Below are 17714 nucleotides of genomic sequence, written 5' to 3'. Positions count from 1 at the left end.
TTAAGGATAGAATGGGTACCTGGTTCCTACTGAAGGAAGGGGGTTTTTTACCCTACATGCTGTTGATGGCTGGGTACGACGAGAATTGCGCGCTCCAGTCTGTTAATGGTTGGAATGATAGAAAGGTTACCATTAATGGAATCACCTTCCAAGTCACTAAGGAAGTGATTGCCATGGCGATTGGCCTCTCTATGAAGGGGAAAAACTAGAGGAAGGTAACCAAAATTACTAATGAGGCCAGCATGAATAGCTTCTTCGCAGAGGATGAGGAGCCAATTCGTTACAGAGGAGAGTTTAAAAGAGACAAGCTACCCGCCCCTTAGGATGATGTGTGCTTGGTCCTTATGAGGTATCTGATGTTGGAGGGCAGGTTCGATGTATGCTATTACTATCACTTCCCTTTGTTGAATCATTTTAGGAATTGGGATTTCATTTCTATCCCTTTTTATCTTCTGCATTCTCTTGAGGACATGGTTGCAGATGTTAGGGAAAAAAGGAGTAAAAGTTTAAATTTCACCATAATTCATCAAAGCTTAATCTCCCACCTTTATCAATTTCACCTTGCCTTGTGCCCCCCTAGAGTGGTGGTGGCGGAAAACCTCAGCCATGGCCAGAACTCCCCCCCGAGCTCTAGTACGGGCACGAAAATTCACACCCCCAGGCCATCCCCTAGTAAGGAAAATAAGAAAAAGAAAAAACCTGCTATAGCCATGGAACAAAAGGGAAACAAGAAGATGAAAATTGAAAAACCGGTTGAGGTTGTTGGAGAGGATTCGAAGGAGGAGACCGAGGGTAAGGCTAGGAGGAGATCCGGTAGACTTGCTCAATCTCAGGCTAGGAGCAAACAAAAGTCCATTAGATATCCGATTGAGGAGGTTGACGAAGATAATTTTGAAAATAATAGTGATAGAAGGGAGGAGGAAGATAATTCCAACTCCAAGAAGGATGATGGTAATGAGGATGTGGAGAACAGTTTTAACTCGGGGGACAATTCGGTGGATAATGCTCAGACCTAGGCGTCTGCTAGAAATGCTGAGAAAATGGAGATCACCCACGTGTCTGCCAGCTTTTCCCTCAAACCCATTACCTTTTGTGAGGATAACAGCAAGATGGATAATTACCCTATAACGATTTCATCCCCTACTAAGGATAATTCTAAGGTTTCCTCTAACCCACGGGTTTTGCAGGATGATTTACAAGTGCAAAAAATTAAGAAGGATGCATCAAAGGTTGAAGCGGGGTCTAAGGAAGGGACCGAGGTGCTCGAGGAGCAGTATATGAATCTGGAAAGAAGGGTTAAAGCTTTGGAGGAGGGGTTCTTTACCTTCTCCAAATTCGGCCTTAAAGTTACTCATGTTGCTGCCACCACCCTTCAATTGTTGGCACAGGAAAAGGAGGACGTGGGTATGGTTATGGAGGACCACAGGTTGCTCTTCAAGTTCCTTGCTGATGACTAGGCCCGGATCCTACTGCAAGCGAAGGGGAAAGGAAAAAATGAAAACTAAGTTTTTTAAGTTTTTTCAGTTTACTGAGATCTTTGGATCAAAGACTTTTAATGTTTTACTGGTAGTTTGGTTTTGCTGGTTTACTACTGTAATTATGACTCGGGTTGGCCTGGTTGCCATTTTTTATTATGTGGAACTTTCGTAGTTAGCTTGTTTCCTTTATTTGGTTTTAGCTTAGTTGCTGGTCTCTGGTTGTTTCTGCAGACATTTGGAACGTTAATGCTGTTTAGTTAGTCTTTTGTCTGCTGGTAATGTGCTGGTTACCAGCTTTCTGCTTGTATATGGACCAACCCCCTTGCTTTGGTCGCTTTTAATTTTAAAAACAATAACTAGATTTTTTACTATAATTTTCTACCAGTATAAACTGTTGGTTCTTTGTGTCAAAACATACTTTTGAACATCATCTCTTCAATAGATCTTCTTGCTTGAATTCTAGAAACTAAGATTAAAACTTTATTTTTGAATTCAAGAAACTAAGATTGATACTTTACATTATAAAATTTATTTCTGCAATTCATCACTACATTTTTTCTTTATAATTTACATCGTTATATACTAAAATCATCACAAAAGAATAGCAAAAATCACAACATTAATTAATATCATACTACTAAAAATATTCTCATTAAACACATGCCATAATTTACATTAAAAAACCATATTAATGATTTAAAAAATTGTGACACTATGAAATAGGTATAACAACAATGGTGCTGCAATACCCACGAAAATAAACAGAGATATAAAAATGACCGTTAAGTAGCTAAACAAAACGTCTGTGATAAAAAGAAGCAATGTGTATACATTTCCATATTCAATATAGTTAAAACGGATAGATAACTTCACACCCAATGAAAGTAATTAGATGGTCTGATACAGAAATCTAATAATTTGTAACCATACCTTCACTGGGAATCAATTACAATCCAAATTATGGGCAGTAGTTTGCGCAGTGGAATGAACAGGGTCAGGATCTTCGCCAAATGGGCTTTCCTTGAAAACTGAAGTGGTACTTTTAACTGAAGCCACCAAAAAGCATCAATTGCTAAGAAACAGAAGACATCTTCTTCTTTGATATATTTGAACCTGTTGAGTCATCAACAAAGGCATTCTTATAAACAGTCCTCAGAGCAGCAGATTCAGGATGCCCTTGAATGGTCTGGGCAACAAACTCAGGCTCGGTCATCCTCAACACTGAAACAAGTCGAGTTCGATTAACCTTCCCCGCTCCATCCTTTGCTATCTTTTGCAAAACTAAAAACCTGGGCCTGATTACCTTGTTCAAACTCATTAACAACAGGCGTGGATGCTTGGCTACAAAGCCTAGAGAGAGTTCCATGTGTTTGAGCATAAAGTCCATCCTTTCTTTAATATTTTCCGCCAACTTGTTGAGAACTAAAGGTTCAGCCCTAACTACTTGCAGGGCTTCTTCAGGCGAGAGACCGCAAAGCTGAAGATTGTGAATCCTAGCCTCTAACACTTCGATGCGGCTCACGGCCACAATGCTCACAACGTATTTGTACATGTTGCTTTCCTTGTGAATGCCAATCCTACGAATGAGATCAAGTTGCTCGGGCGAGAGAGATGTGCACATCAAAGCCCGGGGGTCCACCAACAAAAACATGGTGAGCTCTGTTCCACGAAAGCCAAAACCCTCCCAGAAGGCAACTGAGGGTTTAAAGGAGTTCTGCAACCTCTGTCCAAGAATCAGATGGCTATATCCAATCGCTCTGACCAACGAATCCTGTGTCGCGAATACAGTCTTAAGAAGCTCAAGGTTGGAGCGGAGGACTTCCAGCTTCGAGGTCAAGATCCACGGCAACCGAGTTAAAATTTTGCTTATATTTCCGCCCCCCATGCCGAAATCTTTAAGCAGTTGAATCTTGGGCTCCAGCAGTCTATCCGGACTCACGGTCAAAAGGAAGGGCTGAGATCTGATTATGTATGCAATTTGATCCTCGTTGCAACCGAATCTGTGGAATATGGACACGAACTGTTCAACATTATCGAGGGTTTTTAGTCGCCCCAATGACGGCTTCCTTTTCAACATTTTTGCGGCATCGGCTGAAGACATGTTTAATCTTGCGGTAACGAAGTGCAAGAAGAGATTTTGCGAAGGGGCATTGTTGCTGTTCGTCACATTGTTACTGTCTGCGAGAATAGAGAAATTAGACCGAAAATGGGTTAGGGTTTTGAGTACGAGGGTGCGAGGCACAGGTAAGAAGTACTGTTTGATGCTCATGATGCAGATGCAGCAGACAGAGAGCAAACTAGTGTTTCCTAAGGAGCTGCAAATAACCAACTAGGCTTTCAGTGACTACATATATTCTTCACGAGAAGCTTAGCAAGAAAACGAAGTGTAAATTAACGAGACATTTGGAGGTCTGGAAAGTCGATCAGAATTTAGGGAGGCTCATCAACGAATTGATATTATTTCTGTGTAAAAGACAGGGAATTAAAAGAGAAGAGGGTTTATCATGGGTTCAATTGTTTGGTCATTAAGCAAATGATATTGTTAGTTTCCTGTTAATATTTTCATTAAACTTTGTCTATTAAGTTTTATAATAAAAATATTTTAGCATTTTTTAATTTAAATTTTTAAATTTTTAAAATATATTTATAAATTTTATTTTTTATTTTTTACTAATTTTGCTGAGGGTTTATAATAAAAATAAAATTTACATATTTTTTTAGAAACTTTCTAGTCTAAGAAGTATCTTTCATTGTTAATGATCACTTACATAATGTCATTAAAGTCTAGTGTCTCAAATATTTGGTCTCGTCATCTTGAAACCCCTTATCGTTATCATTTGTGTAATGTTGAAACTCAAGCCACCACTTCTTCCTCTTAGATGCTTATAATTCACATAAACAAAGTTGTCCCTGGAGCCCTCTTTAACTTTCACAAAGAGATCAATCCCCATGACCATTCATCCCTCTTGAACTACTACAATTTTTCTCACTAAAGCGCTCGGTCAAGAGTTTTCCCCCATGAATGTCTCAACACATAGATCTAAAAATATAAATATAATGATCTTCTTTGTGTGTACAATGTTTTGGGATGTTCGTCGATGAAAAATGTAACAATATTAGTATCCATGCTAACACTAGTTCTTCTTCTAGGTTGTGTTACTTTAGCTAGTATCGGCTTTTATGAAATTGTATTACATAAGATTCCTTTTCTTCTTTGTCCTTTAAAGTTAAGTCCTCATTTGGACCCGCTCAAGATTCTACGAGAAAAGTTTGAAGAACAAGTGATTAAAATGTGGTTTATGCTTTGCACTTCCAATCCTTGGTACATAATTTCAATACTCCACACGATGTTAACAATCTGGGAATAAACTACATAAAATGGCGCTTTTCTCTATAGCTACAAATTTGATAAATCTCGAGAATTGTGAAATATCACAATCAAGGCAGGTGAACTAATCGGACTTCTTCATATCCACTAAATATGCAAAGGCAATTATATACTCAACCCCTCATATTCCCTGCTCCAATTAGTTCAGCATATTGTCCAGGAATTCATTGGAGAAATCGACAAACATTCAAGATATATTGAAGGGCGAAAATGGATTTCATCTCAATCAACTTCCTCTGGGAAAAGGAAAGTCAATTCAAAATAGCATGCGACCAAAAAAGGAACTTGATAAAGATTCAAGCAAACACCTAGCAAAAATATCAAACATTAGCAAACAAGACATAATCAAATCCAAATATGAAAAAAGAATCTATGTGGATCTAAGTAAGATCGAAAACAAACAAACAACGAGAATTTTTTTCCAAAATAAAATACAGATAGAAATAGGAGACATTACAGAGCAACTATTTATCCAATTCTATGTTATTGTATGCAAGAAAACCTAACCTGTTGGGAACAAGAGTAAACAAGCACACATTAGTTGCAATAGATATATCAAGTATTCAAAATAAAATGAACACAACTAATGTTATGCTTGAGTTTTGCAATTCAAAGCAACCAAAAAGATGTCCTCATGCAACCTCAAACAACTCAACAAAGACACCCATGAGAGGCCCTATTGGTGTGTTTTAGATTGGAGGAATGTTGGTGTGCTCTCCCATTTGAATCCCAGAGTAAGAAATGCAATATGAGAATTAATACTATGCTAAATGAGTGGAGAATAGTTCAAACAATGGCTATAGAAGTAGCCATGCTTGAGAGCATTCAAAGGATATAGAGGTGGATGCATGAAAACAAACTAATCTAACAATGCAAGATGAAATGAAATCTATCAACTACCAAAAGTTAGTAACAATGCAACTATGAAAATCACAAAGAGCTCTAGCAACAAACTAGCATGATAACAATGCATATGAGGGAGATGTAAAATGATTGAGACAAGGGCTCTATTTATAGGCTTGAGAGAGGCCTTGGTGAGGTGGCTACTATGTGGCATCCACATAGGTGCCACAAGGGAGACATGTAGGCAAGCCATGCAACTGGTCAACATTCAAAGTTTGCTCACACACGTGTGAGCAAACTTGAAGGAAGGAGTGGGGGACAAAGATGTAAGAAGTGTGGAAGGTGTGAGAGATGTGAGAAGTGTGAAGGGTGTCTCACACATGTGTGAGCGCACACTTAGGAACTAAAAGGGGTTTAGCGAGGTGTTTAGGATAAATAAGTGGGATTAAGAAGTGGGTAGGCTTAGAAAGATGAAAGTGATGATGTAGACTAGGTTTTAGGATAGGCTTAAAACTAAATTAAGTAGGATTTAATTTAATCATAGGTATAAAGAATTTAATGGAATGGGGAAATTTAATAAATAAAATTTATTTAAAAGGGGATTTATGGAGCACTATGCATTAAATAAATTTAATACATTAGGGGGGAAGTATTTAAATTAAATTTAAATAAATTAGGAAAGTGAACCTATTTAATTAAATAAATTTAATTAAATAAGTAGAAAAATATGACAAATATAATTAATAAATAAATAATTAACTATAACGTCAAAGGAAATATTAAATGAATTGATATAGTGTTTGAGACAATTTTTAATCATCTACAATTAAAACTCATTCAAAAGCTTGGGGAGAAAATAAGAAACCCTAAATAATTATTTATGTAAATAAAAGGATTATAAGACAATCATGGATGGTCTCCAAAAAAATAGCATATAGAACAAGTCTCATCTGAAAAAATTAATGAAAAAACCATCATCGATCATATTACATAAAAGGAAAACAAAGCAAGGAAGGAAAAAGGGGACATCTTATCAAAAAATGCCTAAACTAACAACAACTCAAAACTATTAGAACAAAGATATCACACCAAAAGGAAAGCTTAAGGAAGAAAAAAACACTAAACATGAGTAAGATCACAAACAACAAATAGGTACGCAATATCGACCTCCCTAAAAGAAAAGAAAATACAGTAACAATAGGCAATCATTATTTAGAAAACCAATGGTTCGATTGTAAAAACTATGGGGTATATGTAATCTGGAACAACCAATCTTCAACAAAATCAACTCTAGAAAAATGGATAAATGCAAGTTGTAAGGACCAAGTAAGTATGATATGTCTCTTTGATTCTATATTCTTTATTCAATGTAATAATAAACAGATTAAAGATGAATTATTACAAGAACATATGCATTTCTTAATGGACATAGTGTAATCTTTCACAATTGGGTTCCAAACTTTAATCACATTGTCATAAACAAGTTGCTTAAACCAACCTAGATTATTTTTAGAAACTTCCATGTAAAATTGATGTATATTCAAAATCTTTAAAAAATTGGAAACTCTATAGGTGAATTTTTAGGTATAGATTCTAAGTTTTTGGCCTCTAATGACAGTGAGATTTTAACAAGTTTAAGATCTATATCTCAATAGTTAAAACTAGTTAAAATTATCACAAATAGATCAATATACTTATTAGAACCATGCTTCTATTCTCAAGATATTATATTTTTTGATTTAGATTCCAGCTCCAATGAATTCAATTTCTACATAGATATCAATCACTCCACTGAATTGGAATTAAGAAAGTAAAAACAACATACTAAGAAAAGAACTTCCCTAATCTCAACCAAAAGAGATAATCCTCTACATTTAGAGATATTACAAAAGAAAAAAGTATTTCTCCCTAGTAAAATTCAAACTCCTACAATAGAGATAGAGGAAGGAGAAATAATAGAAATAGAGGATAATTCTATATCAAATTTCTTTTTAAGTACAAGTAAAGAAAAAGAAAACCCTACAATTAATGTGAATCCTAATATGCATTTTAAAATAACAAATGAAAAAAGATTATCAAAAGAATATCAATGAGAATCAATTCCAATACTTGGATATCACAACCTATAAAGATAAAATTTAGAATTTAGAACAATGTGGATTCTATAGGAACATGACTTGTTCATTAAATAGAAAACATAAAAAGTCATACTAAACTCATGGAAGAAATTATTTGAATTCATAATGACATATGTGACCAACTCATTAAATGGGAAAAAGTGCACAATTCAAACATAGATAAAGCTGTAAGGAAAATAATAATTCATTTATACCTCCCAAATCAACTCCTATCTTAACTAACTTAGAAGAAAAAATTGAAAATTATTCTAATATAAGTACCAGAGATATCATCTCTCCATACCAAGAAGATGGAAACAATTTGGTTATTAGCAAACCCAAAACAATTATGATAAAAGTTAAAATTCCAAACAAAATTAATAACACTTCAAATAATATTAATCAAAACAAGAAAAATAGCTCTAATAAAATTAAGAAAAAGTATAAGGAAAACATATCTAATATTGTTATTCCTAAAAATAATATTATGGAAATAATAGATAAAGAAGAGACAAGTGTGTGTAACTATGAGCATAACCAAAATTAAGAAGGATTTCCATAGAAGTAAAATGAAATAGAAATCAATATAAACCATGAAATCCAAGAATTGAAACAATAATTAAATAATCAAACAAACTCATTCACTAAAGAATCTAACGAAATACAAAAATTGTCTAAATTTTGGCAAACACCACCTAATAAAATTCAATATTTAGAAGAAGAAATTCAACATGCTTATCAATTTAAAGACCATAAACACCAATCTGAGTTCATCTCATAAAAAGACAATGACGTAGAATTTGAAGATGAAACTAGTGAAGAAGCTCAAAAAGAAAAAAGAAATTGGCTCGTAGAAAAAGTATTGGAACTAGCTAGAGAACAGATGATGTTAGAAGTACAACAAACTAGTCAAGGGCTAATAAACTATTTAGAGTATAACGATTCATTATTAAGTAAAAATAATAGTTCAAAAACTATTATTAAAGAACCTATAGAGGAAAAAGATTAATATTAGCCTGAATCAAGGAGTGACTAAGAATAACAAAAACACAAGTATTAAGGATAATTTTGATCTATCTTTTAATCTTCCCATAGAGTTAGAAGACTTTCTTAGAGACTTTGAACTTCCACCAAACACACAAGAACAAGCTAATCTAGTTACTTATTAGGAAGAATTCAGTATTCTAGCTACTGAATTAGTAATTTCTCAAACTAGGAATTTAAAAACTAAGAAGAATAATGTTAAAGGAATTAGTAATACAATCTTGAGAGAACTAGAAGAAGATTATTTAGATAAAGAAGAAGAAAATATAATGAAAAAAAGTATCCAAAATGCAAAAAAAACTAGATAATCTTAGAATAGAAGGCAACTTAAATGGTTTAGAAAATCCAAACTGTGGGAAAAATAAAAGAAAAAGAGGAAGGGAATCCTTAGCTAAACTTAGAGTAGCTAAAGGTCTAGCAGAAAACCATAAAAATATAAATACCCTGGTAAATTTAGTAAAGGGGAAAACCATCTCCTTAGAAGCATGAAGATAACTATATGGAATATCAGGGGGTTAAATGCTCACAATAAAAAAATAAAAATAAAAAGGAACTTATCATTATTTGAATAAAAAATCATAATAACTTGAGAAGCTAAATTTAATAAGGAGGAAGGCAAATAAATTTAAAAAATAAGGAATATGGAAAATAGAACTAATTGTATCAAATGAAGGTTTTGGAGGTATTGGAATCCTATGGGATCCTAGGTGAATTAATTGCTCTCCACTTATATCTAACAAGAATTTGATGGGAGGTATTGTCAAAGGTTATAAGAGTAATCTACAATTTATAATAATAAATGTATATGATCTTGCATCTGCATCAAGTGAAAAGAGGTATGGAATGAGATAAGTATTTTTTTGGAATCTAAATCCTCTGAAAAATTTTGATTGGTGGAGACTTCAATGCAATCCTTAATCCCTCAGATAAAGTAGGCAAATTATCAAATACAAATCAAGTAATGTTAGATTTTTAAATAATGGTACGCTAAAAACAATTCACTAGATATCTCTTTGTCTAATGGCTCATTTACATGGAATAATAGACATTCAAATTTTTGGTATATAGCTTGAAGATTAGATAGATTCTCTTTAAAGGTAACTTAATTTCTTTTAATTTTCCTCTAAGATCTAATATTCTCCCCCAAGCAAGCTCTAACCATATTTCAATTAGGCTAGAAATTGGAGACCCTCAAGTACCTTTAAATAACCCTTTTAAATATGAAAAAATGTGGTTCCTATATAACAATTTTCTATATAAAATCAAACAATGGTGGAATGAAGAAACTTTTGAAGGTTAAAAAATGTTTTGTTTTATATCTAAATTGAAATCATTAAAAATAAAAATTAAGAAGTGGAGCAAAGACCATTTTAATAGTATTTTTAAAGAGAAATTAGAAAACAAAACCGATCTAAAAAAATTAAACAAAGAAATCATCAAGGCAGGAATGGATAATGAAAAATACAATAAAGAAAAAGATCTCTTAGCCAAGTAAGAACTTATTTTAGCCAAGGAAGAGATTTTTTGGAAATAGATATCTAGAGAAAATTGGAAGGTGATGAGAATACAAAATTCTTTCACAATAGCACAATCAGTAGAAGAAACATAAATAGGATTTCAAAAATCAAGGATTAATCAGGAAGTTTAAGTGAGAAACCTTAAGAAATATCAAAAAATTTTCAACTATTTCTCAAATATTCTCAATAATTTAAATTCATCAAATTTAACAACTCAAACCAAGAAGTTAGACTCAATTCCAAAAATTGTAACAATAGAAGACAACAAATTCCTAAATAAAAATTTTACTTAGAAGAAATCAAAGAGATTATATTCCAACTCAATCCAAATAAATCCCCAAACCAGATGGCTTTCATCCTTTCTTCATTAAAAAATGCTAGGACACATTAGGAGAAGACCTGTGGAAGGTTGTTGAAGCAACCCGAAACTTAGACTCCCTTCTAGAGGAAATTAATAACACCTTAGCTCTAATTCCTAAAAAAATTATATTATGAGTACCCAAGAGATTTTAGACAAATAGCTTTATGTAATACTATCTATAAAATCTTATCTAAGGCCTTGGATTGAAAAACTTTCTTCCTAACTTGGGAATAAAAAAATGATGAAGCATTAGAGATTTGGTTCTCAGAGAGGGTTTACAAAGAATAGCAGGAATAGTGAGAGGTATGGGAGGTTTGGAAAGGGCTTGGAGCCTTTTAGAAGACATGAAGGATGGTTTTATTGGGGGAATAGGAATTGAAGATGGGAAAATGGGAACAAAAACTTCCAAGAAAGTTCTCAATGGAAAAAAGTGGGATAGAACAATGGAGAAAAATGGAAAAATGGAAGAGAGAGGCAGAATGAAAATGGCTAGAGAAGACATTCAATGCAAAGATTCATGTTAATGAATCTGGGTGGGAAAGTGGTTTTTGAAAATATAGCAAAAAAATGAGAAAACCACAGTTAGTGGAAAACCAGGAGAAGCAAATGATAGAGGATCAATAGTGGACTCGATGTACAGTGGAGAAAGTAGTGTTGGATAGTAGTTTGATAAATGAGAGGAGTGACTTTTTTGAGAAAAATGCATTATTTCTCAAGTGGGGAGGTCCAAGGCTAGTAATAGGGAAGATTAAAACATGGTGTGATGAGAAATGGAGTGCAGTGAAAGACTTTAAAACACTGGAAATATATATATATATATATAACACAAGATAGGGACTGGATCTTGAATAGTGGCCCTTATTTTATGGATGGATATGGGTTTTATATGAAGAAATGGACCATGAATTTTGATCCAACAAAGGAGGTAATAAAGGAACTCCCTCTATGGATAGGATTCAGAAATTTGCCCCAGGAATACTGGTAGGAACAATGTTATAAAGTAATTGGAAACAAGCTAGGAACATTTATTAAGGCAGTGGAAATGGTAGATAGAGAAACTCTACTAATGTTCCCAAGAATGTGTAATGTGGAATGATTGCCATCCAATACCGAAACTGATTGAGATCTTTAATGATGGAGTAGTTTGGAGACAACCGGTATCTCTAGAGGAAGGGTTGAAGGTATGTGAGTTTTGCCTTTGTAAGGAACATGACTCCAAAAAGTTATAAACAAGAAGGACATCTTAAGGAAAAAGAACAAGAAAGGCTACTCCAGAGGGTTATAGAGATAGCCAGGATAAAAGAAATCGAGAATGATGAGAGTGAAAATCTAATGAAAAGGGATAATGTAGAAGTGGAGAATATTATGATGCTGAAAACAAGAGCAAATAATTGTCAAGAACGAAAGTCTAGGAAATGCAAGATTTTAGAAGTGGTTCTGGAAAAAGTATTAGATGTGGAAAGTTGCGAGGGCTCCAAAAAAATCACAAAGTGAAAAAAAAAAAGAAAAAAAGTGGTGAAGATCTGCAGAGGAAGTTGGTGAGTAAGATTGTTGAAATAAGGATGGAACAGAGGCCAAGGCAAGATAGTGAGGAAAGGGTGCAATATAGAACTTTAGAAGGAAATGAAATAAGGGGTAGTAGGGAAGTAGAGGGAACTCAAATACCTCAGGAGGAAGGATGCCATATAGTAATGTTGTTAGAAAGGCCAGAAGATTCACAAAGGGAGTGGGAGGAAAATGAGGGGTATATGATTGGGTAGGATGGTGAAATGGAAGGGGGGACTGGAGAGTGTTTTAAGGATATTGATATCTCTCCAATAAGAAACTTGAAAGGAAGATCAGGTGAATCAAGCTCAAAGGAAAGTCTAAATGAGGAGGAAGAGGAAAGGGATGTAGATGGGGATGATGATTTCTTTGGGATGGAGGAAAATGTGACCCTTAAAGAAAAATAAACTATAGAGAAAAAGAAAGCAGAAAACATAAAGTAAATAATGGGGAGAGCCAAAAAAAGGGGAAGAAGAACCATCAATGCACTGATCCAGTTAGCAAGAAGAGCCAAAGGTCAAAGTAAACTGAAAATAGGAAGGAGAAAGAACCCCTCCCAAAAGGGATGACGATCCTATTGTGAAATGTCAGGGGCTGCAATGCCGTTGACAAAATGCGCTTGATTAGGAGAGGCTTGGATCAAGCAAAATTGGACATAGTGTTAATGCAAGAAACAAAGATAAAGTTGGATGATCTGGAGGGGATGAGGAAAAAGTTGTTTAGATGAGAAAGTCAGTGAGTGGCTATAGAGGGAACCTTAGGAGGAATGTGTGTTTTATGCAATAAGGAGAGTGAATGGAACAGTAATGCAGACAGGCAAGAATTGGCAGTGGTTAAAAGTTTCTTCAAAACAATTAGGATTTGAATTCAACATTCTTAATATTTATGGCCCAATTTAAAGTAGATAGAAAAGAGAACTCTAGAAAACACTAATAGAGATGTTGGAAATCTTACAAGATGAAATCACTATTTTAGGGGGTGATTTCAGTGCTATCCTATTCCTAGAAAACAAAAGGAGGTAAATGATGGAGGTCAACTACACTGGAGGACTTTTCAAACTTTGTTATGGAAAATGACCTTATCAATATTCCCTTTAAACAGTGGGATTTTACATGAAACAATAGGAGGCAAGGGTTTGTAAATATTATTGAAAAATTGGATAGGTTCCTTTTAGAGGGCATTGGACAAGAGTTGATTGGTCTATTGATGCTGCAATTCTACCTATTCATGGATCAGATCACTTCCTTATTAGTCTAAGAATATGGGAAGAACTTGCTCCTGATCGATGCCCTTTCAAATTTGAAGCTATGTGGATGAGGGCTTATGGATTTAAGGAGATGGTGGGAAAATGGTGGAGGGAGGTACTTGAGTGGGAAGGAAACAAGGCCTTTAAATTTTTTAAGAAGCTTCAATATATAAAGGGAAAACTGAAGATTTGGAATAAAGAATCTTTTCAAAACACATTTAAAAGAAAAAGGGGATTTGGAAGCAACACCTAAAATTTTGAATGAAAGAATAATTCAGAAAGGGATGAACGAGGAAGATTTCAAAGAAGAAAAGAGGCTAAAAAAAGAGTACGATGAAACCTTGTTAAGGGAAGAAGTGTTATAGAGCTAGAAATCAAGAGAAACATGGTTGAAAGAAGGGAATAGGAACATTAAGTTCTTTAATAATTCAATTAAAATAAGAACAGCCCATAATAAATTCTATTCAATCAAAAATGGAGAGTGTGAGGTGATAAGTGATCCAAAATTGATAAAGAAAGCAGTAGGAGATTTTTTCAAAGATAGAGGAAGAGCTAAGGAGGGGGTGGAGGCTTTAGATGAGGATGTTTTGGAGTGCATTCAAAGATGTATTACATGTGAGAAAAATGAAAGGTTAAATGTTGAAGTCTCCAAACAAGAAGTGAAAAATGCTTTATGGGGTTTGGGAAAAGACAAGAGTCCAAGACTTGATGGCTTTACAAGTAGTTTTTTTAGACTCATTTGGGAGTGTATAGAAGAGGAAATTTGGGGGATGGTCAAGGAATCTAGAAGAGGCGGTTTGTTTTAAAAGATTTGAATAATACTTTTATTGCATTAGTTTCAAAAAGGGATGAATGTAAATCTTTTGATGATTTTAAACCAATATCTTTATGTAATACTATGTATAAAATCATCTCAAAGGTAGTTGCCAATAGGCTTAAAGGGGTATTGAGTGATGTAATATTGGAGGAACAAAGTGGATTTGCTCCAGGAAGATCTATTTTTGAAGGGGTGATTATTGCCCATGAAATTATCCACTTGATCAGAACAAACAAACTCATCAAAATGATGGTAAAGTTGGATATTAAACGAGCTTATGATGAGGTAGGTAGAGTTTTTTGTTTAAATTTCTTTAAAAATTTGGTTTTAAGGAGGAATGGATTAGTTGGGTAAAGGGATGTTTAACCTCTGCAAGGTTCTTAGTACTGGTTAATGGCAGTCCCCAAGGTTTTTTTGAGTTAGAAAAAGGGATTAGGCAAGGGGACCCTTTATCTCCTTTCCTATTTATAATATTGGCTGAAGTGTTAGGGAAGTTGATTAAAGAAAAAAGGGCTAGAGGTCTATGGAAAGGGGTAAAGGTGGCAAGGGGAGTGGACCTAATTTCGCATCTACAATTTGTGGATGACACTTTTCTTATGGGTGAAGCTTTGGGTCAAGAAGTTAGATTGATGAAAACAACTTTGGAAATCTATGGGAAAGTGTCAAGACAAAAGATAAATTGGGGAAAGCCTGAAATTTTATTTTTTAACACCCCTCTTTATAGAAGAAAAGTTATTGGAAGAATTCTAAATATAAAGCAAGGAAATATTCTAAGCAAGTATTAGGGCATTCCTTTATTTCAAGAGCAAATAGAAGTGAAGTTTGGAAGGAATTAGCAGAAAGATGTCTGAGGAAGATGGAAGGATGGAAAGGCAAGTGGTTAACTTTTGCAAGAAGGATCTTGATGCTAAAATCAGTGATTTCAATAGTGCCTATCTTCTCAATGATGTTTTTAAAGATCTTGAAGAAGGTGATTAACTTAGTGGAAAGGTAGATGAGGAATTTCTAGTTTGGGGCTAAGTTGGTGTGGCAGATGGCAAATGATGCATAGAAAATATGGATTAGGATTCTTAAAGCTAAATATTTGGATTCTAATGAGAATATAAGGATTTTAACTATTCAAATTTTGATTAGAGGTTCTACAATATGGAACTTTATTCTTTCATGTAGACATGTGATAAGAGATCATATTTCATGGATCATAGGTAATGGTAATAGGGAAAAGTTTTGGGAGGACTCATGGAATGGAAACAAATCTTTAGATGAGGAAATAGGGGATAGAGATATGAAATAGTTATTATGTGATTTGTGGGGCAAGAATGTGAGAAATTATATGGAGGAAATTGAAGGGGTATTTGGGAAAAAATGGATGTGGAAAGATTGGAGAATAGAAGGCCTATCTAAAGCACAACAACAATCCCTAAAGGAGATCTTTAAGAGAAGAAAGTTTGCATAATTAATAGGGAATATAGAATTAGTTGGTGTGTAGTAGCCTTAGGTAAGTTTTCAGTCAAGCTTGGATATGAAATCTTAGACACTAGGGAGGAAGAGTGTTTTGAAGCTAGGGATTTGTGTTGGGGTAAAGAAATTCTCCCAAAGGATGGAACCTTCACATGGCTAGCAATACAAGGCAGAATCCTAACAATGGATAGAAGAAGAAGATTTGGTTTCCAAGGCCCTACAAAATGTGTTATGTGTGGAAAATAAGAGGAGAGTTTTGATCATTTATTGTTAAGTTGTGAGTTAGTAGCAAAGTGTTGGAGTTCCTTGAAGGAAAATTGGGTTGGTCTGGACCATGGAGCCCCTCTCTTAAGGCTTTCTTTATTTCATGGCCAAGAGTAGGAAGAAGAAACATATTTGAATACATTTGGAAAGTGAGCCCCTTAATTGTTAAATGGGAGATATGGAAGGAAAGGAATAAGAGGATTTTTTAGGAAAGATCAGAGACAATTGATCAACTTCTAAAATAGATTGATCATTCTATGGAAGAAGTGATGAATGTTGCAGCCTTTAGGAAAAATATATCAAAATGTGTGTTTATGAACTATGACAGGGTAATTTAGAAAATGTGGCCAAGGATTAAAATAGGAAAGGCAGGAGCTAAAGGAAGATCAAATTCTAAAACCAATAAAAGGAAAGAGGCAAAGTGGGTAGCTCCCGAAGAAGGCTAGTTAAAAGTAAATTTTGATTGGGCTTCTAAAGGAAATCCTGGAAAATTAGGAGCATGATGCATTATAAAGGACTATTTAGGGAAGATTGTGGCATATGGAGCGTTAAGGTTACAAGATGGGACAAATAATGAAGCAGAGTTCCAAGCAACATTGTTAGCATTAAATGTGTAAAAAGATGTAGAGGGAAAAAATTTATTTTTGAAGGTGATTTGATGGTGGTTGTGCAGGTCATGAGTAATAATTCAATCTATGCATGGCACTTAGGAAATTTTTTAATGTCTATTATGGAAAAGTTAAATGGATTTGAGGAATTTCAAATTTGTCATGTTTTTAGAGAAGAAAACAGAGATACAGATGCTCTTTCAAAATGGATAGTGGGTTTAACAAAAGATGGAAGGCCAGTTTTTGAAACTTGTAGCTATTGGGAAGGAATTGATGAAGAGGTTTTTTTCATTTATTAGTTGGTGTTCTTTTTAAAATTGGTCGAATACTTTTTAGAAATGATGGAAAGATGATTGACATCATAAAGGACTGTTAGAAAGCTAATTGGCAGATTTGGAAAATTGGCAATAAATGGTTTCATCATGACAAGATGTGAAAACAAGGTTAGCATGTTTTGTGCAGAAGGTTGATGAGACATTTCCTTTAGGGGTATGTGCAGGATTATGGTGTGCCAAAAAGTGGCAATGTGAAAAAAATAGAGTTTGAAAATGTCTAAAAGCATTTCAAAATTCACTCTGACTTTTTTCCACCCATCTTGATATCAAAGCTAAAAAGTTAGGACCAAGCCTTATCAAGTATCTGATTTCATATCAGATACTCGATAATATCAGGTATCCGATGTTGAATTGGATACCCTATAATATCCGATATTAAATCAGATACTCGATACCTATAACATTGATTTTTTTTTTTAAAACCCAAAGGTTGTTTTCACAATGCATTTTTTGTGTGTTTGAGAGCTCCCTCTATTCCGGTATCCAATCTTAGAATAGGTAGATGATATTATTAAGTATTTTTTGTTTTTTAAATGTTTTGTATGAATCTTATTATAAATTAGTTATTTTTAATTGAATTTGTTAAAAATTAGGTTTATTTAATAGAAATTGTTGAAATTTAGGTTACTTTTAATAGAAATCATGTTTTGCAAATTAATAGGTATGGCTAATCAAAATGATGATACTGAG

General features: G+C 34.1%; 1 protein-coding gene across 1 annotated transcript; it reads right to left on the bottom strand.

Moving 5' to 3' along the window:
- Positions 1–2265: 2265 nt before the first annotated feature.
- LOC149553599 (transcription termination factor MTERF15, mitochondrial-like) lies at positions 2266–3961 on the bottom strand. The gene has a single exon (XM_089789019.1). It carries the CDS (start codon positions 3745–3747, stop codon positions 2551–2553), a length of 1197 nt encoding a protein of 398 aa, XP_089645145.1. The 5' UTR covers positions 3748–3961; the 3' UTR covers positions 2266–2550.
- Positions 3962–17714: the final 13753 nt, after the last annotated feature.

The sequence above is a fragment of the Cupressus sempervirens genome, chromosome 6 (assembly GCF_028749045.1).
Source record: "Cupressus sempervirens isolate cs-2001-9-10 chromosome 6, ASM2874904v1, whole genome shotgun sequence".
In the NCBI taxonomy this organism is placed as follows: Eukaryota; Viridiplantae; Streptophyta; class Pinopsida; order Cupressales; family Cupressaceae; genus Cupressus; species Cupressus sempervirens.
This window is presented reverse-complemented; position numbering and strand designations above follow the sequence as displayed.